The 27,178-nt window shown below is 40.4% G+C and overlaps 1 protein-coding gene across 1 annotated transcript in view; it reads left to right on the top strand.

The window, feature by feature from the left end:
* Positions 1-17,204, top strand: part of FCRL4 (Fc receptor like 4) — a 40,676-nt gene extending 23,472 nt beyond the window's left edge. The window contains exons 3-12 of the mRNA XM_067025191.1: positions 943-1,197; positions 2,216-2,470; positions 2,905-3,183; positions 4,000-4,287; positions 9,431-9,541; positions 10,686-10,713; positions 11,468-11,550; positions 11,750-11,818; positions 15,388-15,419; positions 15,517-17,204. Coding sequence (XP_066881292.1) covers positions 943-1,197; positions 2,216-2,470; positions 2,905-3,183; positions 4,000-4,287; positions 9,431-9,541; positions 10,686-10,713; positions 11,468-11,550; positions 11,750-11,818; positions 15,388-15,419; positions 15,517-15,633 — 1,517 coding nt within the window. The 3' untranslated portion in view covers positions 15,634-17,204. The remainder of the gene's footprint in view (positions 1-942; positions 1,198-2,215; positions 2,471-2,904; positions 3,184-3,999; positions 4,288-9,430; positions 9,542-10,685; positions 10,714-11,467; positions 11,551-11,749; positions 11,819-15,387; positions 15,420-15,516) is intronic.
* The last annotated feature ends 9,974 nt before the right edge of the window (positions 17,205-27,178 follow it).

Below are 27,178 nucleotides of genomic sequence, written 5' to 3'. Positions count from 1 at the left end.
ACAGGAAGGGGGAGACAGGATCCAGGGGAGCTATCCCCCTAGATGTCTGCATTTCAAAAAGATGGCTCCTTCTTGAGAAAGATGTTCCTGAGTTATGAGACTGGCAAGAGGCTTTTTAGCCATTATAAAGATTCACATACATTTGAAAGAAATTCTGAAAGAAAAAAAGAGAGGGAGAAGTTGTTTCCCTTATTTCCAACAGGGAGAATTAAACCTCTTATCTTTAATTTGTATTGATATTTACGCTTACATTCTCCAGCTTCTGTCCATCAGTAATTCAAAGATCTTAAGGCCTGATTTTACGCAGGGCCCACATTTTATTTTCATGAAAGAGTATCTTTGGGGTGTGGGGAGTTAGAAGCACCTAGCTTCCGGCACTCATACTCTTTGTAATTATTTCAATATAATTTTCACTTCAGACAACAGCCTGCTCACCCCTCCCCTACCTACTTCTTGTTGGAAAAAAATACTGTGGACCCTTTTCCATAACTGCGTAATTGACCCCAAATTCCTATACTCCCTCCCTCTACAATCCCTCACCCCACCATATGGCCGCACCACACAAATGCTCATCTTAGAGAGGTGTGTGTAACATGAAGAGCCCAGGTGGGAGGGAGCTCAGGAGGAATCTACTTGAGGACCTGGCCTGTTGGAAAAGGTAAGGGGGTTTGCGAGCCTCCCATCACTGATCTTCTGCGGTGAGTAGGTCCTGCTGGGGTTGCCCTCTGAAAGATTAGTCAGTTCCTGTAGACCACAGAGCACTTGCTGCACTCCTGGGTAAGGTGAACACAGCTGGAAAACTTGAAACCTGGGGAAACAGCAGCCCTGCCAGGGGGCCTTTCAGAGACTCTCCAAAGCTGGGTGCTTCAGTCCATTCCACACAAACCACTGCAGTGGGGACTGCAGACACCTCCACCTCAGACTCATTTCTCTTCTCTCCAGCTACTGTACCCAGATCCATGATTTCCCTCCAGCCTCCATGGACCACTGTCTTCCATGGAGAGAGAGTGAATCTGACCTGCAATGGATCTCACTTCTATGCACCAGAGAAAATGAAATGGTACCGTTGGTACTCTGGGAAACAACGTCCAAGTGAAACCCCAGGAAACACCCTCGAGGTTCGTGATTCTGGACAGTACAGTTGCCAGGCCCCAGGCTCACTCCCGAGTAACCCTGTGCATTTGCTCTTTTCTACAGGTGAGAAAGAAGGTGAATTAGTTAAAACATTGGAAGTGGTTGCGGTACATCTTAGCTCCCTGGATTTTCCAAGAACTGAGGCTCTTCATTCTACTCTAACTTTGATCTTTCAGGTTCATGTCCTCCCTCGCTGTCTACAGGTGTTTTTCAAACTACTACTGACATTAGAGTTTAAATGTCTAATATTAATCAACAGACATTCTTACACACACAATTAAAGAGAGAAGTTTTAGTTTTAGGGGATTCAAAAGTGAAGCTGTCTTAGGTCCTGCCTTCAAGGACTTTACAGCCTCCTTGGGGAGAACTTCTGTATACATGAATGTACTAAGCAAAAAATAGAAAGTGAAAAGTGCCATAAAATAAGAATTCAGAGGTGGGAAATCTCCAGCCTCGGGGCTTGTGTCTTCACCTGTCTTAGGATCTGTCCCTTCTCTATTTCAGAAAATTTAGATCACTCCTCAGGCATTGGTCTATAGGAGCAGGCATTCACTGCGTCATCTCAGAGAGAAAGGATAGAACCTGTAATCAGAATCTGAAGAGCATGAGAGTTTCATGAGTGGACCACATTCACTGTCCCTTGACCCTGAATTTGTATCTGTGACCATAAGCCCTCTGCATAGTGCACTCCAATGCACTGTAACAATTCCTAGTGTATTTCTCCAAGAACTAAGTCTTTGATGACTCCTGTTCTGTTATTTGGGTGAGCAAGTTGGTGTTGATCTTCTCTGTAATCAATGACATCAGAGATTTCGGTCACACCTCCTCTCAGCTTTTCCTCTCCACATTAGAATCCTTATATTTTTGAATCTGTCCCTGAATGGTTAAATAGATGTGTTTAGGATTTATTTAGGAATTGTATCTGAAGCAGGTCAACTGATTTGGAAGGAAATGAGTGAGCTTGAGTCAGGAGACTAAATCCTGGGGAAGAAAAAAGGAAGAAAAAAAAATCTCTGTAATTCAGAATGCACAGAGGTAGGAGTGCCTCGATGACAACATTTTATCTGTGTGTGGTTTCCAGCCTCCTTCATCCTCCAGGCCCCACATTCTGTGTTTGAAGGTGACGAGTTGGTTCTGAGATGCCGGAAAAGGGGGAGAGAGAAACTGACTGCTGTGAGGTACTTTTGGAATAAAAAAGTTATTTCTGATTCTAATAAAAGCTCGGATCTTCTGATATCACAAGCAAGTTTAAACAATAGTGGCTGTTACCAATGCATTGGATCCTTGGAAAACAATCATGTACTGAGAACAAGTCTCACAAATATTCGAATTCAAGGTAGATACTTCATTTCATACAAATTTGCTTGGCAATGTCAGGGCAGGGTAAATTGGGCACATCCGCGGGGATCTATGTAAGTGGTGTTTTTTGTTTTTTGGTTTTTTTGGCTGTGCTGCTCAGCTTGTGGGATCATCTTAGTTCCCTGACCAGGATCGAACCAGGGTCCTCAGCGGTGAAAGCACAGTGTCCTAACCACTGGACCTCCAGGGAATTTCCTATATAAGTTGATATCATAACAAACTCTGGAAATATTTGCGACCTACATCCTCTAAGAGGCAGAAAGAGTGGAGCAATTTGACTTAATTAATCCTGGGAAAGAAAAATCTGATAGAGGGGTCAATAAGTTTGTCTTGCGGGGTGTCTGAAGTTTTCCAGAACCGCGAATCCAAGCCTGCCTCATACTGAGAACTTGATTCACCTCTTCTGTCTAGAGCTATTTCCACGTCCAAAGCTGAAAGTCACAGACTCCCAGCCTACAGAGGGGAATTCTGTAAACCTGAGCTGTAAAACACAGCTTCCTCTAGAGCGGTCGGACACTCGGCTACGCTTTGCCTTCTTCAGAGACCATGGGATCATCCTCTCAAACTGGAGTGTGTCCCCGGAACTCCAGGTCACAGCCATCTGGAGAGAAGACTCAGGATCATACTGGTGTGGGGCCATGAGCAGCGGCATCCACAAACGCAGCCTCTCGCTTCAGATTGATGTGCAGAGTAAGTGCTGGAGAGCCGGGCTGTGGCATCTCCCCTGACTGCTCCTTCTGGCCCAGTGAGGGTAAGGACTGCCCATTACAGATGGATTTTGTCCTCCTGACAGAGGCACCAGGTTTAGACTGAGAAGTGAGGTAGATAATAAAAGAAATACAGGATTTCACTTCCACATCTATTTATCTAAAAACTTAGTCTTTCTTTGAAATTCTAGCACCTTGAAATGACAGAGGTGATTCACGGAGGCAGATACAAGAGTTGGGCAAAACAAAATGAAAACAAGAAACAAAATTCTCTGCTACTGAATCGACAGATTCTAGGATGTCAGATCTTGGGGCAAACTATTTAGAAGACACATATCCACAGAGGTGGACCCTAACTAGTAACAACAAACAGCGTGATGTGTAAAGCAGAAGAGAAGGACATACCTACACACAAAGATAAATACAATAAATATCAGCTTGTCTTAGGTACCAAAGCAGGACTTCTGGAAAGGGATGTGGTCTAGGTCAGTGTGATGATAGCCACCATTGCTTTTACTTCTCCCAGGTCAAAATAATTCACACTGACAACTAGGACATGCCATAAAACCCAAATGCTTTTTCAGGGAGACCCAATTTTTCTCTCCTGGAGTCTGTGCATCAGGATGGAAAGGTTACTACATTTAATGATACTCTAGGTCCCAAATCCACAGTCTATGAGCTACCGTGCTAACACCTGCAGAAGAGTATATCTTGAAGTCCCATAAAAAGTGACCCTGTCCAACAACCCAACCCCATCCTCCTCTCATCATGCCCTCACCTGTTGTCTGTGTTCATACAGGAATCCCCGTGTCTGGAGTGTTCCTGGAGACTCAGCCCCAGGGGGACCTGGTGGTCGAAGGGGAGATACTTGTCCTTGTCTGCTCTATGGTTGAAGGCACGGGGAACACCACATTCTCCTGGCACAGAGAGGACACGAGAGAGAGTCTGGGGCAGAAAAGTCAGCGTTCCCAGAGAGCAGAGCTGGAGATCCCTGTTATCAGGGAGAGCCACGCAGGGGGCTACTACTGCACTGCTGACAATGGCTACGGCCTCATCCAGAGCGAAACGGTGAACGTCTCTGTAAGAAGTAAGTTTTAATCCCCAGTGACCTTATTTATTCTCAGATTTCTCAAATTAGGGGTGGGCATAGCCAACACTATCTTTGTGATTCTCATTTTTCTATTTCCATTTTGTCATTTTTCCACTGCGATATTCACTTTTTTCCATTAAATATCAATAATTCCGGTTATAAGGAGTTACTACAGTGAGGGAATGCTGGCCAGGGGCCATTTCATCTCTTGGGAATGATTCTGTGTGCCTGTATGCTGACCCATTGTGTGTTGCTCTCAAAGAGCAGTCTTATGTCATTAACAGTGTTTTAGGGTAGGGTATAGCTCCTTCATTCTAAGCGTCAACTATACTCTCCTTTTGGTAATCCTCCACAGGACCAAAGACATAAAACATCCCTTTACTCCATTACTGTAGGTCTAAGAGTGTCTCAATACCAACCTGTATGCAGGTCAGGAAACTTACAAGTACCAAGAGCGAATACAGAGCCCCATTATGTCCACAGAGGACATAAGCCTTCCTTTGGGATAGCACAGTCGAAGCTTATATCTTTACCTTCCTCTGTCTCCAAGGAGTCATACTAGGTCAAGCCAGGTTCCCACTCAGCTCCCCTGGGACTAAAGAAATGGTTTTTATGGGACTTCAATTCATCCTCTATCTCAGGTTCAGTTGCATCCCAGGCTATCCAATAAAGCTAGCTTTTATGGAGGAACTACTGGAAAGCTAGATTTCCCTGCTTTCCTTTACAGTAAAACCCCTTAAAAGAGTTATCTCTACTCACTCTCTTTACTTCTATTTTCTCTCAAACCTATCACCCTGAGGCTTGCCTCACTCCAATGGTACTCCTATACCTATTCATCAGATACCCCTTTTAAAGTTTTTTTTTTTTTTTTTACTGGATCCCCGTCACATTTGTTTTTAATAAATTTATTTATTTTATTTTTGGCTGCATTGGGTCTTTGTTGATGCGTGCGGGCTTTCTCTAGTTGTGGTGAGCAGGGGCTACTCTTCGTTGCGGTATATAGGTTTCTCATTGCAGTGACTTCTCTTGTTGCAGAGCATGGGATCTAAGCACAAGGGCTTCAGTAGTTGTGGCATGCAGGCTCAGTAGTTGTGGCTCGCGGGCTCTTGAGCGCAGGCTCAGTAGTTGTGGTGCACGGGTTTAATTGCTCTGTGGCACATGGGATCTTCCCGGACCAGGGCTCGAACCCATGTCCCCTGCATTGGCAGGCGGATTCTCTAGATCCTCCAACTCTAATACACCTGCAAGTCCAGATAGCTCTACCCTCAAAGTATCACCAGAATATGACTAATTCCCACCCCTTCCACTGCTACCACCTGATCCAAGCCACCTGGATGATTGCAATAACACTCTGATTTTCTGCTTCACCTGTTGCTCCACACAACCTATTCTCAGCGAAGTATCAGAAGGAACTCTCTAAATCATAAATCAGATCATTACTCTTCTGTTCAGTATCCTCCCATGGCTTCCCATCTCCTTCAGAGGGAGAGCCAATGTCCTCTCAACGTCCCACCAGATCCTGATGATCTGGCTATCTTGCTATTCTGACTTGATGGCCCACCACTCTCTCCTCACCTTCTCCACTCTAGCCACCATGGCCCACTGTCTCCTCTACAAAACTTCCAGTCACACTCCAACCTCAGGGCCTTTGCATTGCTCTTCCCCAATATCTTCATGCTCATCCCCTCACTTCCTCCAGGACCTTATTCACCTTCTCAATGAGACCTTCCCAGCCACCCTATACAACATTGCAGCTCTTCACCAAGGCCCACCCTCTCCAAGTCTTGCTTGATTCTTCCTCACAGCATGTGTCACCAACTGCCATGCCATGCAGTCTTTTTCTGTCTCTTTCCACACCTCCCATAGTAGCCTCATAAAGGTAAATCTCTATTTTGACCATATTTTATCCCAAGTGCCTATTCTACTGCTTAGCTCATATTAGGCATTCAATAAATATTTGCTGAATGAATAAGTTTTACACATATTATTTTTGCTTATCGCAGTAATAATCCTAGAAAATAAAGATATTATCATCTCCATTCTACAGAAAAGGAGTGTGAAACTCAAAAAGGGTTGGTAATTTGCCTATGGTCACAAAGCTTATACCTGGCAGCCCAGATTTGAACATTGACACAATCTTTTAGCTCAAGGAGACAGAGATCTTTCCCTCTGTCTGACTCGTCATACTTAGCATAATGCCCTCAAGCTTCATTCACGTTGTTGCAAATGGCAGAATTTTCCTTCTTATGGCTGTATAATATTCTATCATATTCACAGTCCATCATGATGGAATATTATATATATACATACCAGATTTTCTTTGTCCATTCATACATCGATGGACACTTAGGTTCCACATGTCTTGGTTATTGTAAATAATGTTGCAATAAACATGGGGATGCAGATATCTCTTCAAGACAGTAATTCCATTTCCTTTGGATATATATGTAGAAGTGGGATTGTTAGATCATATAGTAGTTCTATTTTTAAAAAAATTTTGAGGATCCTACATACTGTTTTCCATTGTAGTTGCACAGGTTTACATTCTCACCAACAGTGTACACGGGTTTTTTTCTCTCCACATCCTTATTAACACTTGTTATTTCTAGTCTTTTTTTTTAAGTTAGAGAGTGTTAAACAAAATTAAAGTTGCATACATTAGTAATATAACTCAACGTCCTTAATTTAGTGAAAGTGTGACACATTTTCTTGCTTTCCTATATTCTGCTAAATCACCAAAACGTAGACTGCTTTATTAAACTGAAATGCTGAAATTTAATTTTACTGGGTTTTTTTGTTTTTGTTTTTGTTTTTAATCGGTACGCAGGCCTCTCACTGTTGTGGCCTCTCGCGTTGCGGAGCACAGGCTCCGGACGCTCAGGCTCAACAGCCATGGCTCACGGGCCCAGCCGCTTTGCGGCATGTGAGATCTTCCCAGACCGGGGCCAGAACCAGTGTCTCCTGCATCGGCAGGCAGACTCTCAACCACTGCGCCACCAGAGAAGCCCAATTTTACTGTTTTTGCTTATTCTCTGATTCTAAAGAAACTTTATTAAAAAGCCATTGTAACAAGTGTGAGGTGCTACCTCACTGTGGTTTTGATTTGCATTTCCCCAATGATTAGTGATGTTGAACACCTTTTCATGAACCTGTTAGCTTTTGCATGTCTTCTTTGTAAAAATGTCTATTCAAATCCTTTGTCCATTTTTAAATTGGATTATTTGAGGGTTTTTTTGCTATGGAGTTTGTATGACTTCCTTATATTATTATATATTAACCCCTTAACAGATACATGATTTCCATGTATTTTCTCCCATTCTATAGATTGCTTTTTCATTGTGCTGATTATTTCTTTTGCTGTGCAGAAGCTTTTTAATTTGTTGTAGCACTATTTGTGTATTTTCACTTTTGTTGCTTATGCTTACGGTATCATATCCAAAAAGTCATTGCCAACGCTAATGTCAAGGAGCTTTTTCCCTATGTTTTCTTCTAGGAGTTTTATGATTTCAGGCCTTACATTTAAGTCTTTGATACATTTCAAGTTAATTTTTGTGAGCGGTATAAGATGGAGGTCCAGTTTCATTCTTTTGCATGTGAATATCATGTTTCCCCAGCACCATTTATTAAGAGATTATCTTCTCCACTGAGTATTTTTGGCTCTCTTATCCAATATTAGTTGATGGTATACGCATGGGTTTATGTCGGGCCTCTTGATTCTGTTCCACTGATTTATGTATCTGTTTTTATACTAACACCAATTTGTTTTGTTTACTCTAGTTTTGTTATATAGTTTGAAATCAAGAAGTGTGAAGCCTCCAACTTTGTTCTTTTGTTGCAGGATTGCTTTGGCTATTTGGTGTCTTTTGGGGTTCCATACAATATTTTTTTAAATTTCTGTAAAAAATGCCATTGGAATCTTGATAGAGATTGCAGTGAATCTGTAGATGACTTTGGATAGTATGGACATTTTAACAATATTAATTCTTCCAATCCACAAACATGGGATATCTTTCCATATTTGTGACTTCTTCAATTTTTTTCAACAATATCTTATAGTTTTCAATATACTGATCTTTCACCTCCTTGGTTAAATTTACTAGTAAGTATTGTATTATTTTTGATGTTATTGAGAATGGGATTGTTTTCTTTATTTCTTCTTTGGGTAATTCATTGTTACATGGATAGAAACACACATGTTTTGTATGTTGATTTGGTGTCCTGCAACTGTAGTGAATTAATTAGCTCTAACAGATTTTTTGTGGAGTCTTTAGGATTTTCTTTATATAAGATCACGTCATCTGCAAATGGAGACAATTTTTCTTCTTCCTTTCCAATTTGGAGACCTACTATTTTTTTCTTGCCTGATTGCTCTGGTTAGGACTTCTAGAACTATGTTGAATAGGAGTGGTGGATCTCCCTGCCTTGGAGAATGGATCCAATGGAAAAATCAGAATTCCCCAACAATTTACTTTATTCCTTCCATCAGTTTCTTTCCCACCTCCCCTTCAAAGCACGTAAGACTCAGGCTTCTATGAAGAAGGAAACTGGTGGCATTTCATTGTGGTGTCCCAATATAGTTTTTTAATGGAGAGCAATCTCAGAGTTACTGCTGGTTCAGCCAGTGCCCTAATCAGTGGTGACATTTGCTTTCTTTCTCAGGCAGGCTGCTGTTCCAAAGTTAGGTGTTGCCAAGCGTCTGTCGCATAACATCTTTCCAGATGTCTAGGGGAAATTTCGAAAAGGCCAAAGTACAGAATAGATTGAGAGATAGAGATATTTCCCCAAAATATTAATTTCTGAAATGATGTCTGGGGGTCGGTGGAAGGAGCTGTCTACCTTTCTACCCTTTGCCACAATCCACCCAGGCTCTTGTCTTCTACCCCCTCATAGTGAGTCACTTCCTGTCACATACAGGCTCAGGGCTGTGCTGCTCACAAGTAGAAACCTGCTTCCTGTGCCACACCAGTCCTAGCCTAGTCCTCAAAGGCCCCCATGAGTCCTCATAGGCCCCCATGAGTCCTCATCTTTTAGATTCTTCCATCTACCAGGGCTCAGGACCACAGCCAAGCCGAGGAAATGTTCCAGGGCTCCAGGCCCTAGATCCCTCCCCCGGAGGCTCATACAGGCTTTTCCCCTCCAGGCACCCCAGGGAAAAGAAGAGGCCTTGTTGCAGCGGGAACCACTGGAGGGACCTTCAGTGTTCTCCTGGCTGTGGCACTGCTGTTTTACTGTTGGCACCAGAGGAAACTAGGTTTGTGTTCTCTCTTACCTTTTGCTAGAGCGCATGCCCTGTCCCTGCCTCAGACACCCCAGCTCAGCCCAACTTCAGTAACAGCCACTCGACTGTTCTCTACCTCACTACCCCAGCGCTCATAGACACACTCATACTCTTCCTTGAAATGGCAGTTTCCTTAATAGGTATCTAGTCTAATTTACTAAGCCTCAAGTGAAAGGTAGGGAGGAAATAAACATTTTACTGTGAAGTTTCAAAAACTTTAAATGGTTTGCTTGGGTAGTTTCTTTGGTCCAAACAGACTGGTCAACTAGGTGTTTCAGCCCATCCTACACCCCTATAAGTGGACAGTCAAAATAAACTGAAAGCCCCTATGAAGAAATGACTGAGAATGGGAGCTGGCTAATCTTTATCCTTCTTCTTCCTCAGAGACTTCCCAGAGTCAAAGCCTGAAACCAGCACCTTGTGCTCCAATGGCTCTGCTCTCCACAGGTCAGGCCGCTGCCTCCCCCTCTACCTGGTGGAGAGAGTTTCTCCCTGGTACTATCTGCCATGTGCTTCCAAAGGCTTCTTGCTTTAACCCAGGTCAGGCTAGTTTCAGATGCCAGGAAACCTGGTGTAGAAGACAGGCACAGAAACTGTTTCAGCTCTAGTATAATTACCCATCCTTCATCCCTGTCTTTTAATTTAATTCAATTCAACTCAACTCACCAGATCCTTCTGAGCACCTGCTGTGTGCCCCGCACTGGGCTGAATATAGGGAGCTTTGGACCTTTGACCATAAGTCTCCTGAACGAGCTTGAGCCTGAGGTTCCTCTGGACATAACCACAGATGCTCCTGGAAATCCATCTATAGACCCTCACTACTCTGCAAGAAAGACAATTTGGCTATATTTAGTATTTCCTGAGGTATATCAACACAGCCTTGAACCTTAATCAAGTCTCAAATAATTGCATATTCAACAAAGAAATGTGTAGCCCTGTCCCCAGCAAGTTATATGCTTTGTTCAGTTCTTTTTCACATCGTTTTCATGAGAATATGGGACTGGGCCCATGTTTGAAATAACTTTCTGATGACCTCTCTTAGGTAGTGCATGTGTGTGAAATATTTGAGAATGAGCTCCCTCTTCTGACACAAGTCTGCCTTTGTTTTATTTTGCAGGAGATGGTTCTCTGGGAGACACAGCCAGGTGAGGCCTCAGCCTTCTGGTTTCCCAAGAATAAAATGTGCAGAACTGTGGGGCTGCAGGTTTAGGCCCAGTGATTTCTCTGTGTCCCTGTGTCTAGATACTCCCATTTTCACATTCCTTGAAATGGTCACAATCACAGCTTCCTAGAATCCTTCTAATAGCTTGTATAATGGATTTTGCATGTATTTAGATCAGTTGCTTATTTGAAATTTATCCATTTATCTGAATGGATGACACCAAAGGTCATAGATTTTCTAGGTTGCCACAGAATATTTCTGGTGCAAATAGTCCTATAGTTAGGCAACGTGTTACTATAACTATGTATAAAGTGACTATTAATTCTAGACTTTCTAGAGGAACCTCAGCTTCTAGGAATCTTCTTTTTGCCCCACATGTGCTTATATACTCATCAGATTTTGTGTTTTTAAATTTGGTTTGGAAAATATGGTCTTCTTTTGTCTGTGTCAGTGCCTCAGTCTTATAGTCAGGGACTTGGAGCATGGATTATGTCTAATTTCTTCTTGAATTGTCCAGATAGAATGCTTTGAGGACACTTCCTCCTGATGATGAGGCTGGGTTTTTTTAACCAACTGAGAGTGACCATTCTATCTATGAGATCATCATTCCTATGATGTTAGAGACTCTTCTGGACTTGTTCTGCTGACTTCTCCCCATTCCTTTTTGTCTCTGTCTATCCCACTCTTGTGCATATTATAATGTTCCAAGGATGATCATGTGTTTCTGTGCCTCACAGGAGATGCCTGACCCTAGGCCCAGGAGTGTCCTTCCATCCCATGTGCCCTGACCCAGTGGAGCTGCAGCAGTTGTATGGCAATGGTAAGGATTTCCTGGTAGGGAACTGCTCCCAGCCTGAGCCAGGGAGAGATTCTTTGTTTTGAAGCCTGGCAAAGGCCCTTGGTCTCCCTAAATAGCCCAAACCCAGACATTCACAATAAATAATTGCTTAGGAAGAAGCATCTGCAGCGTAACCCACTGACTGGGACAGCTTAGAAAGTGTTGCTTTTTTTGTTCTCAGTGCACCCCAAAGAAAGAGACCTGGTATATTCTGAGATCCAGATTATTCAGCCTGGGGAAGAAGGAGGAGGTAAGTCACTGGGGAGAGATTCTTGCTGCAAACTATATTCATTCATTCGACACATATTTACTGAGCACCTCCTATGTGATGGGTACTGCTTTAAGTAAAGGGTAATAATGTTTTGTTCACTTTAAAATCAGTGAACAAGGCAGATAAAAATCCCTATAGTGTGATGCTTAGATTCTGAAGATAGAAGACAAACACAGAAAACTGCATAACATATCTTTGCTGATGATCAGAACAAAAATTAAACATCCTTCTAACATATTGTAATCATAAAGGTGTATGTACAAAGATTTCCCTTACGTAATGAATGAATGATTGCAACGCACCTATTATGTGATAAGGATATATATAAATTATAATATATAAAAATATACATATGTATGTATATGTTTAGTTAATCCATATAACAACCCTGTGTAACCAGTATACTGAACAAGCAAGACTCATGACTTAATTACAAAAATCTTCCGTCTCCCACTGTCTGTTTAAACTTTCTTCTGTGAGAGATCTTCTTGGGCACTCAGGATGAAAATTCTGGCAGCCAAAGTCTTTACAAAACATTACCTTAGACAATAGACAGTAGGTGGACACTTTATGTCATAGTCTCTATTAAGTAACTAGAACACCTAGTTTGAAGATGTTAAGCAAAACTTTCCCCTCTCCTAGTTCAGGCAAATTTCAGAATGGAAGCTGGCAATGGTACGGTTGAGGGAGGAGGACGAGGCAGAGTTGGCCTCTTTGTTTCTTTGATTGGCGTCCCCTAATTAGCCTGGAGAAAGGAGTGGGAAAGGAGTTACTCCAGCTGGTATTTTGGAAGCTGGCTTCTGCCTCTTTGGGATGGCAGATGGTTAAGCAGGCACTTCCCTGTATAAGGTACATGTGTGGTCTCTTGAGGTTTCCTTCTGGATCCCTCCTTCCTAAAATTCCTTTGGCACAGCTGGTGCATTTCTAATTCCAGGAGTTGTTTGTGACTCCTTCACTGGCCTCACCTCCAGTCATTCACATACAGCTTCCTGCTGCTGGATTCCCTTGGTACCTGGAGGCCCAAAGTGACCATACTCCTGCTTGTTCTGTCTCCCATGTGGACCACATCTGTCCTTGGGGACACCTGGGAATTTCAGGTCCTTGCTGACCCAGCAGCTTTCTTCTGATCCCACCACCTGGGATCTGAGTTCGAGTCAGAACTCTCAATGCTCTAGATAAGGGTGTTGAAATATTTTTTATTGTTATCTGCAGTAAGAAATGCAAATTGTACTGTTAAGCAGTGTGAATGTGCACACACTCACACACACAAACACACACATAACTGAACTAAAGTTTTAGGAGACAATACTTAGTGTGATGCACTCTGTTTTCTATTCTACTCATTGATTGTTTTAATCAGCTTTATTGAGGTACAATCGACATACAATATAATTCTCTACATTTAAAAGTACAGTTCAAATTATTTTAATAAATGCATCCATTCACAGAACCACCACCATCTGTTTGGAAATGTTGAACATTTCCAACAGCCCAGAAAATCCTTTCATGCTCCTTTGCAGTTAATCTCCCCCCAGCTCCACCCCGGGCAACCACGGATCTGCCTTCTGTCCTATAGTTTTGCTTTTCTATAATTTCATATAAATGGAATCTTATGTAATGGAACCTTTAGGTCTGGATTCTTTCAATTAACATAATGTTTTGCAATTCATCCATATTCTAGCGTATTTTAAGTAGTTCACTATTTTTTTTGTCATGTAAAAAGCTATGCACATTTAATGTATACAACTCATGAGTTTGGAGATAAATTAACACCAAGGAAACCATCACCACCATTAAGGTCATAGATATATGCATCATCTTCCAAAGTTTCCTTCCACACACTTGATGATGATGATGATGATAATGATGATGATGATGATGATGATGATGATGTGTGGTAAGAACAATTAACATAAGATTTACCTTCTTAGCAAATTTAAGTATACAATAGAATATATTTAGCTGTAGGCACTATGCTGTATAGTAGATCTCCAGAATTTATTCATCCTTCGTAACTCAAACTTTGTACCTTTTGAGCAATACCTCTAGTCTCCTTTCCCCCAGCCCCTTGGAACCACCATTCTACTCTCTGCTTTTATGAGTTTGAGAACATACAGTATTTGTCTTTCTGTATCTGGCTTATTTTTCTTAGAATAATGTCCTCCAGGTCCATCTGTGTTGTCACAAAAGACGGGATTTCCTTTTTTAAGGTGGAATAATATCCCATTGTGTGTGTGTGTGTCTCTGTGTGTGTCTGTGTGTGTATCATACTTCCTTTATGCATTCATCCATCAGTAAACATTTAAGTTGTTTCCATATCTTGGTTATTATGAATAGTGCTGTGATCTCTTCAAGATCCTGATTTCAATTCCCTTGGATATGTACTCAGAAATGGGATTGCTGGATCACATGAGAGTTTTATTTTCAAATTTTTAAGAAATCTCCATACAGTTTTCCATAGTAGCAGTACCAATTTACACTCCCACCAACAGTATACCAGAATTTCTTTTTCTCCACATCCTTGCCAACACTTGTTATCTTTTGTCTTTTTAATGACAGCCATTCTAACAGGTGTGAGGTGATATCTCACTGTGGTTTTGATTTGTGTGATTACTGATGTTGAGCACCTCTTCAATAACTGTTGGCGATTTGTATGCCTTCTTTAGAGAAACATCTATTCAGAACCTTTGCCCATTATAAAATTAGGTTATTGTTATTGTTGTTATTTTAACTATTGAGTCGTATGAATTCCTTATATATTTTGCATATGAACCCCTTATCTGATATATGGTTTGCAGGTATTTTCTTCCATTTTGTAAGCTGCCTTTTCTATCTGTAGCACCTCTCCAGTATTTTTGTGCCTAGTAGAAATTTCAGTTGTAACCTGATCCTGAACTTGGTTTACAAATGAGTTTAAGGCCTTTTACAAGGTCACAAGCCAGTAAAAGACTAAGTCTTCTGTTTTGCTATAATATTTGTTGCATATAGTGCCTATTGCTATATTTGACTAACATGCATCATCTGAACACCTGCTTTGTCTGTTACTTTGATTTCTCAGCCATCCCCACTAATCAGGACCTTTTGAATGATAGAATTAGAACTGCTACCGATTTGATTGGGTGGCATACACAGGGCATACATTTTCTCACAGGGCATACATTTGAAGAGGTCTAGTGAGAACTTGCAGAACAAGCAGGGGTTGGACTTCAAGGTTGGTAAGATGGAAATTAAGAGAGGAAAGAATTGTAACTAAGAGAGAAATTGTCTCTTAACATCTGGTAAAGGAAGGGAGTGAGGTTTCTTTCTGTGGTATTGAGGGTGAACATTATGGATCAAGGCAGCTTGAAAAGGACATGCAGAGGGCTGGGTTAAGAAATGGTAAAACAAAGTCACACGTGTTGTAGGACATGTTGGGGGTCAGGGAGGAGAAAACATGACAATCAATGCAAAAGACCCAGTGACTCCCAGATTCTGGGAAATAAGCTATAAGACTGAGTTCTGAGTGGATCCAAATACTCATAGTTCAGTGATTTCCTTTTCTTCCACAGGAAATACATTCAGAACATCTCTAGAGGACCAGGTGAGTTTCATTTCCTGACTGTTTTCTCTCCCACTACTGCTTATAGCCCTATACTCCTTCTCCTTCCAGTTCTTCTTCTATCTTCTTTCCACCCCAGCACACCTCAATTGTCTACTCTGAGGTGAAGACACAGATCCGAGATGATTCAGCTGGAAAGATCGGCTCTAAAGATGAAGATATCATGGAAAATTACAAGGGTGTCCTACTCACATGACTTGTCCCTGATCCCAAGGCCCAGCTCAGTGCAGTCCTTGAGGTCTCTAGAGTGATCAACTAGTTCCAGCTTTCTGGTTCTTCTTGCCCATGTGCATTCACTCCCAGGACTTCTGATTCACCCACTCTGATGCCGAGATGGGAAAGCCGCTCAAAGACGTCACTGAAATGACCAGGGTCCATGGTTAAAAGAAGAGCCTGTGTACCTGCTCTGAGCCTAACCTAATGTGTTCCCTAGGGTATGATTTAGGGGAAAGGAATAAGGAGGGAGAAGGTCTGTTGCTGAAAAAGAGAAGCACAAATTTTGGAGAACTGGGATTTGCATCTAGACAGAAAGGACCAAGTGACTCAGGTCTCTGTTTAATACATCTTCAGCAATTCTCCCACTGGGGAATCAGCTGCATCCATTAGTTTCACTATGAGTGGCTGCATGTGTACTTTACAGGCAATGCATGACCCCATCCCTCCTGCTTACACTGTTTATACTGTCAAGATTCAGTTGCAGACAGAAGAATCCATTCCAAGTGGTTTACAGATAAAGGAATTTTAAAGTTTATATTAACTACTTTGAGAAATCATTAGAAGAGCTGAAGAAGCAGGCTCTAGACTGAGTTTCTAAATGCAAAAGCTAATTACGTTAATGTTATTAGGGACAAAGATTTTTAACATTGGAGACAAGAAATACAAATATAAAATTAAAAAGTTAAGTAAGTAACTTTAAGTAACCCCCAAAACCTAAGTTTGAATTGGAAATGTTAGTACAAACTGACAAACCCTGCCTTTTAAAAAAATTATTTATTTCCTAGTTCTGTCCACTGGAAATGTCTAGAAATAATTAACAACTCAATAACAATGAGCACCCACTGCACATGTTGTAGTCTCTAAATACTATTCCCTACTCAAAGGATACAGAGCTGCCTTTCTTGTAGGAGCTGTATCTTTGAGTTATCAAATAGGTGACCTTAGAATAATTCTTCCATTAGATGAAGAAAGACTGAAAGAAATAGAAAATGACTATTTTGTGTGAATGTTTCATGTTACTGATCAAGTTGACATACAAAACCCAGCCTAATATTATGTGCCTCCTGATGGAAGTATCCAATACCACCTACAAAGTATTTATGCCTGAAATATCAAAACTGAATCCACTCAAGTCTTTGGGTCTAACTACCAGTTTACAGGAAATAAATGGGACAAAGGACTATGTTAAATAGCACCATGGGATTGCAATCAGAAAAATCTAAACTATGGAAAAATTCTAAAGGACAAATGACCTGGTTTCTTCAACAAACAAATGACTGAAGGAAAGAAGGAAGGAAGGAAAGAAAGAGGGAAGACCTATAAATTAAATGAGACTTGAGACATGTCAGTCAAAAGGAATAAGTGAGGCTGGACTCAAACAAATTAAGTTAAAAAGGAATTACTTATGAAATACTAAAGGAAATTTGTACATTTATATAAAGAAATTATGTTTGGATAATGTATGTGTTTGAAGAATTTATGTGTTTTGGATATAAATGATAGTATTGTGGTTATGTTTTTATTAAAAAATATTCATTTTTTACTTCATACTGAAGTGTTTGTAGATTAAATGATATGCTTTTGTTTGAAATAATCCAGTAATGAGAGGGTGGGCAGGAAGTGGATAGGGGTATAGATGAAACAAGATCCGTCATGTGAGCACCACTTCTGAAGCTGGGTGGTAGGTACATTACAGGAGGAAGGAGGGCTTATACTGGTCTCTGCTTTTGTATGTTTCAAATGTCCATGATAAAAAGTTAAGCACTCCCAATCTCCCTTACTCTCCTTTACTCTTTTTCTCCACAGCACTTATCACTTTAAAATATACTATACAATTTGCTTATTTATTATGCTTATTGTATGTTAGCCCTCTAGAAAGTAATTTAAGGGCAACAATCTTTGTCTTTTTTGTTCACTGATATATCCCAAGCACCCAGAACTGTGCCTGGTACATTGTAGGTGCTTAATAAATACTTTTGAATGAATGAATTACCTATTTCATTGAGGAGAATAACCACCGTCTCCAGAATAGAAGAGATCTAATGTAAACACTCTACTACCATGTAACAAGCTGGTCCCCCATGGATCTGGCACTTTATCAAACTCTGTCTGGCCTCTGTATCTGTCAGGCTGGGTACTTAAGAGTGGCCAGACTGGCCAAGGTGAGCAGATGCTTATATAACTGAGTCCATACTTAACCTCTGCATCTTCCACCAATGCCACTTTTTACATGAACCCTTAGAGCAATCAGTGGAGTAGCCAAGGAAAGAGCTGAATGACATTCACCTAGGGCAGGTTATCATGTCCCTCAGATTATTGAGATCCTCTTCTGCAGCAAGGCCTTTGGTGAGCATTCATATGAGACACAAATATCCTCATGCTCTGGGTCCAATCAGAGAGGTCCACCCATGTAACTTTTTCCTAATCTCCTAATTTTTTTATTTCCAACCCCCAGACCATATGGGCCCTGCTCAGGAATCAGAGTAGACATCCATCTCTGGATATCTCATCTTCCAGTCAAAGTGGACCTCTAGATGTGCCACTAAAAGTTCCGTCACTGGCAAAACTCTTCTTCACAGTCCTTCAAGTACTCCCCAGATGGGGCTACAGTGTTGCAACAGTCACCTCCAGCTGATGCTGGCATACTTAAGCCAGGATAGACTTTTTCCTCCTCTGTCAATTGGTTATAGGGAACTCACCACCAGGCCATAGTTGCTGGTTGAGAGAGAAGTTGGAGAAAGGAATATGAGCCAGTCATTATTTATTCAACTTACTCATACCTTCAGGTGTCAGATCTGTAATCACTTCTGCTTGGTGATGGTATGAGTTCTTAATTAGTGGATCAGACATCTTCCAGCTAATGATGAACAGCTCAGGTCTCTGGTGTGTCATGTTCAAGTGTTCAGTGACTACCTGAGCAAGGCTACCCAAGAGCTTTTGCAAAAAGATGGTAGTTGCTTGAAGAGGACATAAGTTTGCTCTAAAACCCAGGGTCATTGACGTGATTCTCCTGTCTAGGCTTGCTACAGCATCCACAAAACATCCTAATCAGCCTCAGCACTTTTGGACCCTTTGGGTATACTGGGTCATAAAAACCAGGGACAGAACTTGTACTCTAGCCTAGACCAGCTGAAGAACTCTTCCTTCCTCAGGGACTCTCTCAAAGATAACAGCTTTATGGGCAGTTCAGTTATTGAGTCAGAACAGGGCAACCAATGTGATTTATGTTGCTTCCAATATCCAGAGGTCTGGATTGGGCTTCTTTCTTAACAGAATGCAGTAATAACTAATCTTACTTTGAGAGGACTATCCCAATATGTTGTAGAGGGCCAGTAATAGTGCAAAACCCAGAAAAGGAAGGAGAATATGTTAAGAGAATTTTTTACATTTATGAATTTATAATAGCAAAAACCTGGATATTCCGCTGAGGATAGTAGACTAGGGATGGGGGAAGGTAATTTTCTTTGGGGCTAAATTAATTGATACAGTTTCAGTTGGTAGAGATTCTGGATTCAGTGTATGAACACAAGCAACTAAGAGTGGTCCTAAACAGTTGCTCTCTTGGAGGATCAAAAATTATACTCAACAGTGACCTGGGTTAAATGAGGTTGAGATAGCAACTATTTATTGGTATAATATAGTGGAAAGATTCAAAGATTAGTATAAATGAGATTGCTGAAGTGGATTTATCACATATGACTCACTCACATACACTGACTATATCTCCCAAGAGGGCCTGGAGGACACCCCTTTCCACACATAGCAATGAAAAATACATTAGTGATAAAAGTCCAAGCATCTTTGTGAAGCATAATAGAAATAGGCAAAGGTGAAGATACCACTTCTGAAGTAAGCTCCCTGATAATGATGGAGTTCAGTGTAGCAGAGTCCAAGGAAGGTGTGTCTACTATAATAGGAAGCAAGGTCAGAGTGGTAATTAGAATACTATGGCTGCTTTGCAACCAACAGTTGCTTGTGCCCTTCTGATCCCATACCTTGGTGCTTTCAGTTCCCTACCCCCCTCTCGTCGATCGTTGCTGCACTTTGAGGACCCGCCGTGGCAGGCGGCAAGTGGCGCCCGAACAGGGACCGGACGAGAGGGACATCTGAATCTCGGTTTTGTGATGTCACAGTAAACTGAGGTATATACAGACATAGAGCTAACAAGAAATGAGCATCTTTTTTAAAGGGCACTGCTTACTGGATTTGGCCATCGAAAGCACCACAAGTTTGATTACAGTTTTCAGGTGCTGCTTTGGAACTCACGCTGGTAGCCTTGGAAAAGAAGTTATATTTGCCCCACATTGTTATACAACTGGATGCTCCAGCTGTCAGAATTAAAAAGAGACAAAGGGTTGGTAACGTATAGAAAGTAAAGGCAGATTAGGGAGAAGATGGCGGAAGAGTAAGACAGGAGGATCACCTTCCTCCTCACAGAGACATCAGAAATACATCTACACGTGGAACTGCTCCTATAGAACACCCACCGAACGCTGGCAGAAGACCTCAGACCTCCCAAAAGGCTCTTGGCACTCCAGCCAGGTGTCAAGGCTGTGTCTCTGAGGTGGGAGAACTAACCTCAGGACACTGGTCCACAAGAGACCTCTCAGCTCCACGTAATATCAAATGGCGAATATGTCCCAGAGATCTCCATCTCAACACCAAGACCCAGATTCACTCAAGGACCAGCAACGAACAGTACTGGACACCCAATACCCAACAAAGAGTGAGACAGGTCTACAGCCCCATCCATTAGCAGAGAGGCTGCCTAGAATCACAGTAAGGCTACCGACATCCCCATACACGCCCCCAGACATGGACCTGCCCACCAGGGAGACGGGATCCAGCCTCATCCACCAGAACAGGGGCACTAGTCCCCCCAACCAGAAAACCTGCTCAACCCACTGAACCAACCTCAGCCACTGGGGACAGCCACCAAAAATAGATAGAAATACGAACCTGCAGCCTGCAAAAGGGAGACCCCAAACACAGTAAGATAAGCAAAATGAGAAGACAGAAAAACACACAGCAGATGAAGGAACAAGATAAAAACACACCAGACCTAACAGATGAAGAGGTAATAGCCAATCTACCTGAAAGAGAATTTAGAATAATGATGGTGAAGATGATGCAAAATCTTGGAAATAGAATAGACATATTGCAAGAAACAGTTAACAAGACCTAGAAGAGATAAAGAGGAAGCAAGTAAAGATGAGCAACACAATAAATGAAATGAAAAATACTCTAGACGGGATCAGTAGCAGAATAATTGAGGCAGAAGGACGGATAAGTGACCTGGAAGATAAAATAGTGGAAATAACTACTGCAGAGCAGAATAAAGAAAAAAGAATGAAAAGAACCGAGGACAGTCTCAGAGATATCTGGGACAACATTAAACGCACCAACATTCGAATCATAGGGGTCCCAGAAGAAGAAGAGAAAAAGAAAGGGACTGAGAAAATATTTGAAGAGATTATAGTTGAAAACTTCCCTAATATAGGAAAGGAAATAGTCAATCAAGTCCAGGAAGCACAGAGAGTCCCATACAGGATAAACCCAAGGATAAACACGCCGAGACACATAATAATCAAACTGTCAAAAATTAAATACAAAGAAAACATATTAAAAGCAGCAAGGGAAAAACAACAAATAACACACAAGGGAATCCCCATAAGGCTAACATCTGATCTTTCAGCAGAAACTCTACAAGCCAGAAGGGAGTGGCAGGACATATTTAAAGTGATGAAGGAAAAAAAATTACAACAAAGATTACTCTACCCAGCAAGGATCCCATTCAGATTTGATGGAGAAATTAAAACCTTTACAGACAAGCAAAAGCTGAGAGAGTTCAGCACCACCAAACCAGCTTTACAGCAAGTGCTAAAGGAACTTCTCTAAGCAAGAAACATAAGAGAAGGAAAAGACCTACAAGAACAACCCAAAACAATTAAGTAAATGGTAATAGGAACATACATATCAATAATTACCTTAAATGTAAATGGATTAAATGCTCCCACCAAAAGACACAGACTGGCTGAATGGATACAAAAACAGGACCCATATATATGCTGTCTACAAGAGACCCACTTCAGACCTAGGGACACTTACAGGCTGAAAGTGAGGGGATGGAAAAAGATATTCCATGCAAATGGAAATCAGAAGAAAGCTGGAGTAGCAATTCTCATATCAGACAAAATAGACTTTAAAATAAAAACTATTACAAGAGACAAAGAAGGACACTACATAATGATCAAGGGATGGATCCATGAAGAAGATATAACAATTGTAAATATTTATGCACCCAACATAGGAGCACCTCAATACATAAGGCAAATACTAACAGCCATAAAAGGGGAAATCGACAGTAACACAATCATAGTAGGGGACTTTAACACCCCACTGTCACCAATGGACAGATCATCCAAAATGAAAATAAGTAAGGAAACACAAGCTTTAAATGATACATTATACAAGATGGATTTACTTGATATTTATAGGACATTCCATCCAAAAACAACAGAATACACATTTTTCTCAAGTGCCCATGGAACATTCTCCAGGATAGATCATATCTTGGGTCACAAATCTAGCCTTGGCAAATTTAAGAAAATTGAAATCGTATCAAGTATCTTTTCTGACCACAACGCTATGAGACTAGATATCAATTACAGGAAAAGATCTGTAAAAAATACAAACACATGGAGGCTAAACAATACACTACTTAATAACGAAGTGATCACTGAAGAAATCAAAGAGGAAATCAAAAAGTACTTAGAAACAAATGACAATGGAGACACGACGACCCAAAACCTATGGGATACAGCAAAAGCAGTTCTAAGAGGGAAGTTTATAGCAATACAATCATACCTTAAGAAACAGGAAGCATCTCGAATAAACAACCTAACTTTGCACCTAAAGCAGTTAGAGAAGGAAGAACAAAAAACCCCCAAATTTAGCAGAAGGAAAGAAATCATAAAGATCAGATCAGAAATAAATGAAAAAGAAATGAAGGAAACAATAGCAAAGATCAATAAAAGTAAAAGCTGGTTCTTTGAGAAGATAAATAAAATTGATAAACCATTAGCCAGACTCATCAAGAAAAAAAAGGGAGAAGACTCAAATCAATAGAATTAGAAATGGAAAAGGAGACGTAACAACGGACACTGCAGAAATACAAAAGATTATTAGAGATTACTACAAGCAACTGTATGCCAATAAAATGGACAACCTGGAAGAAATGGACAAATTCTTAGAAATGCAAAAGGTGCCAAGACTGAACCAGGAAGAAATAGAAAATATGAACAGACCAATCACAAGCACTGAAATTGAAACTGTGATCAAAAACCTTCCAACAAACAAAAGCCCAGGACCAGATGGCTTCACAGGCGAATTCTATCAAACATTTAGAGAAGAGCTAACATCTATCCTTCTCAAACTCTTCCAAAAGATAGCAGAGGGAGGAACACTCCCAAACTCATTCTATGAGGCCACCATCACCCTGATACCAAAACCAGACAAAGACGTCACAAAGAAAGAAAACTACAGGCCAATATCACTGATGAACATAGATGCAAAAATCCTCAACAAAATACTAGCAAACAGAATCCAACAGCACATTAAAAGGATCATACACCATGATCAAGTGGGGTTTATTCCAAGAATGCAAGGATTCTTCAATATAGGCAAATCAATCAACGTGATACACCATATCAACAAACTGAAGGAGAAAAACCATATGATCATATCAATAGATGCAGAGAAAGCTTTTGACAAAATTCAACACCCATTTATGATAAAAACCCTGCAGAAAGTAGGCATAGAGGGAACTTTCCTCAATATAATAAAGGCCGTATATGACAAACCCACAGCCAGCATCATTCTCAATGGTGAAAAACTGAAACCATGTCCACTAAGATCAGGAACAAGACAAGGTTGCCCACTCTCACCACTCTTATTCAACCTAGTTTTGGAAGTTCTAGCCACAGCAATTAGAGAAAATAAAGAAATAAAAGGAATCCAAATAGGAAAAGAAGAAGTAAAGCTGTCACTGTTTGCAGATGACATGATACTATACAAAGAGAATACTAAGGATGCTACCAGAAAACTACTAGAACTAATCAATGAATTAGGTAAAGTAGCAAGATAAAAAATTAATGCACAGAAATCTCTGGCATTCTTATACACGAATGATGAAAAATCTGAGAGGGAAATTGAGGAAACACTCCCATTTACCATTGCAACAAAAAGAATAAAATATCTAGGAATAAACCTACCTAAGGAGACAAAAGACTTGTATGCAGAAAACTATAAGACACTGATGAAAGAAATTAAAGATGATACAAATAGGTGGAGAATTATACCATGTTCTTGGATTGGAAGAATCAACATAGTGAAAATGACTCTATTACCCAAAGCAATCTACAGATTCAATGCAATCCCTATCAAATTACCACTGGCATTTTTTATAGAACTAGAACAAAGAATTTCACAATTTGTATGGAAACACAAAAGACCCCGAATAGCCAAAGCAATCTTGAGAACAAAAAATGGAGCTGGAGGAATCAGGCTCCCTGACTTCAGACAATATTACAAGGCCACAGTAATCAAGACAGTATGGTACTGGCACAAAAACAGAAATATAGATCAATGGAACAGGATAGAAAGCCCAGAGATAAACCCACACACATATGGTCACCTTATCTTTGATAAAGGAGGGAAGGAAACACAGTGGAGAAAAGACAGCCTCTTCAATAAGTGGTGCTGGGAAAACTGGACAGCTACCTGTAGAAGTATGAAATTAGAACACTCCCTAACACCATACACAAAAATAAACTCAAAATGGGTTAAAGACCTAAATGTAAGGCCAGACACTATCAAACTCTTAGAAGAAAACATAGGCAGAACACTCTATGACATCAATCATAGCAAGATCCTTTTTGACCCATCTCCTAGAGAAATGGAAATAAAAACAAAAATAAACAAATGGGATCTAATGAAACTTAAAAGCTTTTGTACAGCAAAGGATACCATAAACAAGACCAAAAGACAACCCTCAGAATGGGAGAAAATATTTGCAAATGAAGCAACTGACAAAGGATTAATATCCAAAATTTATAAGCAACTCATGCAGCTCAATAACAAAAAAACAAACAACCCAATCCAAAAATGGGCAGAAGACCTAAACAGGCATTTCTCCAAAGAAGATATACAGATAGCCAACAAACACATGAAAGAATGCTCAACATCATTAATCATTAGGGAAATGCAAATCAAAACTACAATGAGATATCATCTCACACCAGTCAGATTGGCCATCATCAAAAACTCTAGAAACAATAAATGCTGGAGAGGGTGTGGAGAAAAGGGAACACTCTTGCACTGCTGATGGGAATGTAAATTGATACAGCCACTATGGAGAACAGTATGGAGGTTCCTTAAAAAACTACAAATAGAACTACCATATGACCCAGCAATCCCACTACTGGGCATATACCCTGAGAAAACCATAATTCAAAAAGAGTCATGTACCAAAATGTTTATTGCAGCTCTATTTACGATAGCCAGGACATGGAAGCAACCTAAGTGTCCATCAACAGATGAATGGATAAGGAAGATGTGGCACATATATACAATGGAATATTACTCAGCCATAAAAAGAAATGAAACTGAGTTATTTGTAATGAGGTGGATAGACCTGGAGTCTGTCATACAGAGTGAAGTAAGTCAGAAGGATAAAAACAAATACCGTATGCTAACACATATATATGGAATCTAAAAAAAAAAAAAATGTCATGAAGAGATTAGTGGTAGGATGGGAATAAAACACAGACCTACTAGAGCATGGACTTGAGGATATGGGGAGGGGGAAGGGTAAGCTTTGATGATGTGAGAGAGTGGCAGGGACCTATACGCACTACCAAATGTAAATTAGATAGCTAGTGTGAAGCTGCCGCATAGCACAGGGAGTTCACCTCTGTGCTTTGTGACCACCTAGAGGGGTGGGATAGGGAGGGTGGGAGGGAGGGGGACACAAGTGGGAAGAGAAATGGGAACATATGTATATGTATAACTGATTTACTTTGTTGTAAAGGAGAAACTAACACACTATTGTAAAACAGTTATACTCAAATAAAGACGTTAAAAAAAAAAATTAAAAAAACTCTGTCAGAATGGAAAATTTTGTTTTGAAACATCTTTTAAATTTTTTTATATCATTTGCCAATAAAAACTAAAAGCAATCCTTTGTTTTAGCAATAATGTCCTAATTATTTAGCTAACAATTAATAGTTTTTTAAAATTTGTCTTCTTATTTATATTTATTGGTTGATATAATTTTTAATACAAAATCCTTCTTTTCAAAAAAAAAAGAATACTATGGCTGAAAAAGATTTTGAATCATGGTACCAAAATAGATGAGCAAGCTATATATGTACAACTTAAACAAACTGGATGCCTGAAAGGGATTTAATGTAGGGTATTAAGGGACAGGCTGGAGAATGAGGCTCTAGGCTGAGCCTCCAAGAGCAGCTCCCAGAATAAAACTGCCAATCTGGCCTGGCAAGAGAGCAGCCACTGCAAGATTCACAGGGTCTCAGCTGCTACTGGCAAAGTTCCAAAACTGAGAAGCTGCTATAACTTCCATTCAACAGGAAAGCCTCTCCTTCTGCCGCTCAGAAAAATCAAAACATCCAGCTCTACCATGCAGCTTCCAGAAGAGCTCACAGCTGCAATTTCATTATACCAAAGTCCACTTCTAAGTCTGGCAGGTGATCTGTTTAGTGAAGGAGAGGCTACATGCAGAAACCCTAGCTTCACCCTTCTAGTCTCTATTGAATAAGAAGTCACATAGAAAGCACTGGTATTAGGAAAGCCATTCATCATGACCTTCCATGACAGTTCTTTTAGAATGGTGAGTGTGTGTGTGTACTTTTAGTATAACTAGTAAAAGTCACAGGCTGGAGAGTGTATCAGAATGAATATGGGCTTTTAAATCCGAAAGATTTCAGTTCAAGCCTTGAATGTGCCACTTATAAGTTCTTTGATAAGTTACTTAAATTTTCTGGGTTCAATTTCTTTCTATGCAAAATGAAGATACTATGTACCTTGTACAGCCATTATGAGCACATTCTTACTCAAGGCTTTTGTCCTTGCTGTTCCCTCTGTAATAATTTCCTCCTGATAACCACTACTTGTTTCCTCTCAACCTTACTCAAATGTTGTAATCCCCACAAGGTCTTCCCTTATCACCCATTTAAGATAGCCACATCTCCTAACCCCCATTAATTCCTCTTCCTCTTATGCTACTTCATATTTCTCCAAAGCGCTTTTACCATCTGACATTCTAAGAGTTTTTCTTATTTGTTTATTATCTGATTACCCAAAGTATAATTTATGCTCTATGCAAACAGGGACTTTGTTTTGTTTACTAATGTATTCTCAGTGCCTCTTTCAGAGCCCAATACACAATACATGGTAAGCACTTAATTAATATTTGTGAATTATTAGAATTATATAATGCAATGAAT

This window comes from Kogia breviceps, chromosome 1 (genome assembly GCF_026419965.1).
Source record: "Kogia breviceps isolate mKogBre1 chromosome 1, mKogBre1 haplotype 1, whole genome shotgun sequence".
NCBI classification, from domain to species: domain Eukaryota; kingdom Metazoa; phylum Chordata; class Mammalia; order Artiodactyla; family Physeteridae; genus Kogia; species Kogia breviceps.
Note: the sequence above shows the minus strand (reverse complement) of the source record. Positions and strands in the feature narration are given on the sequence as shown.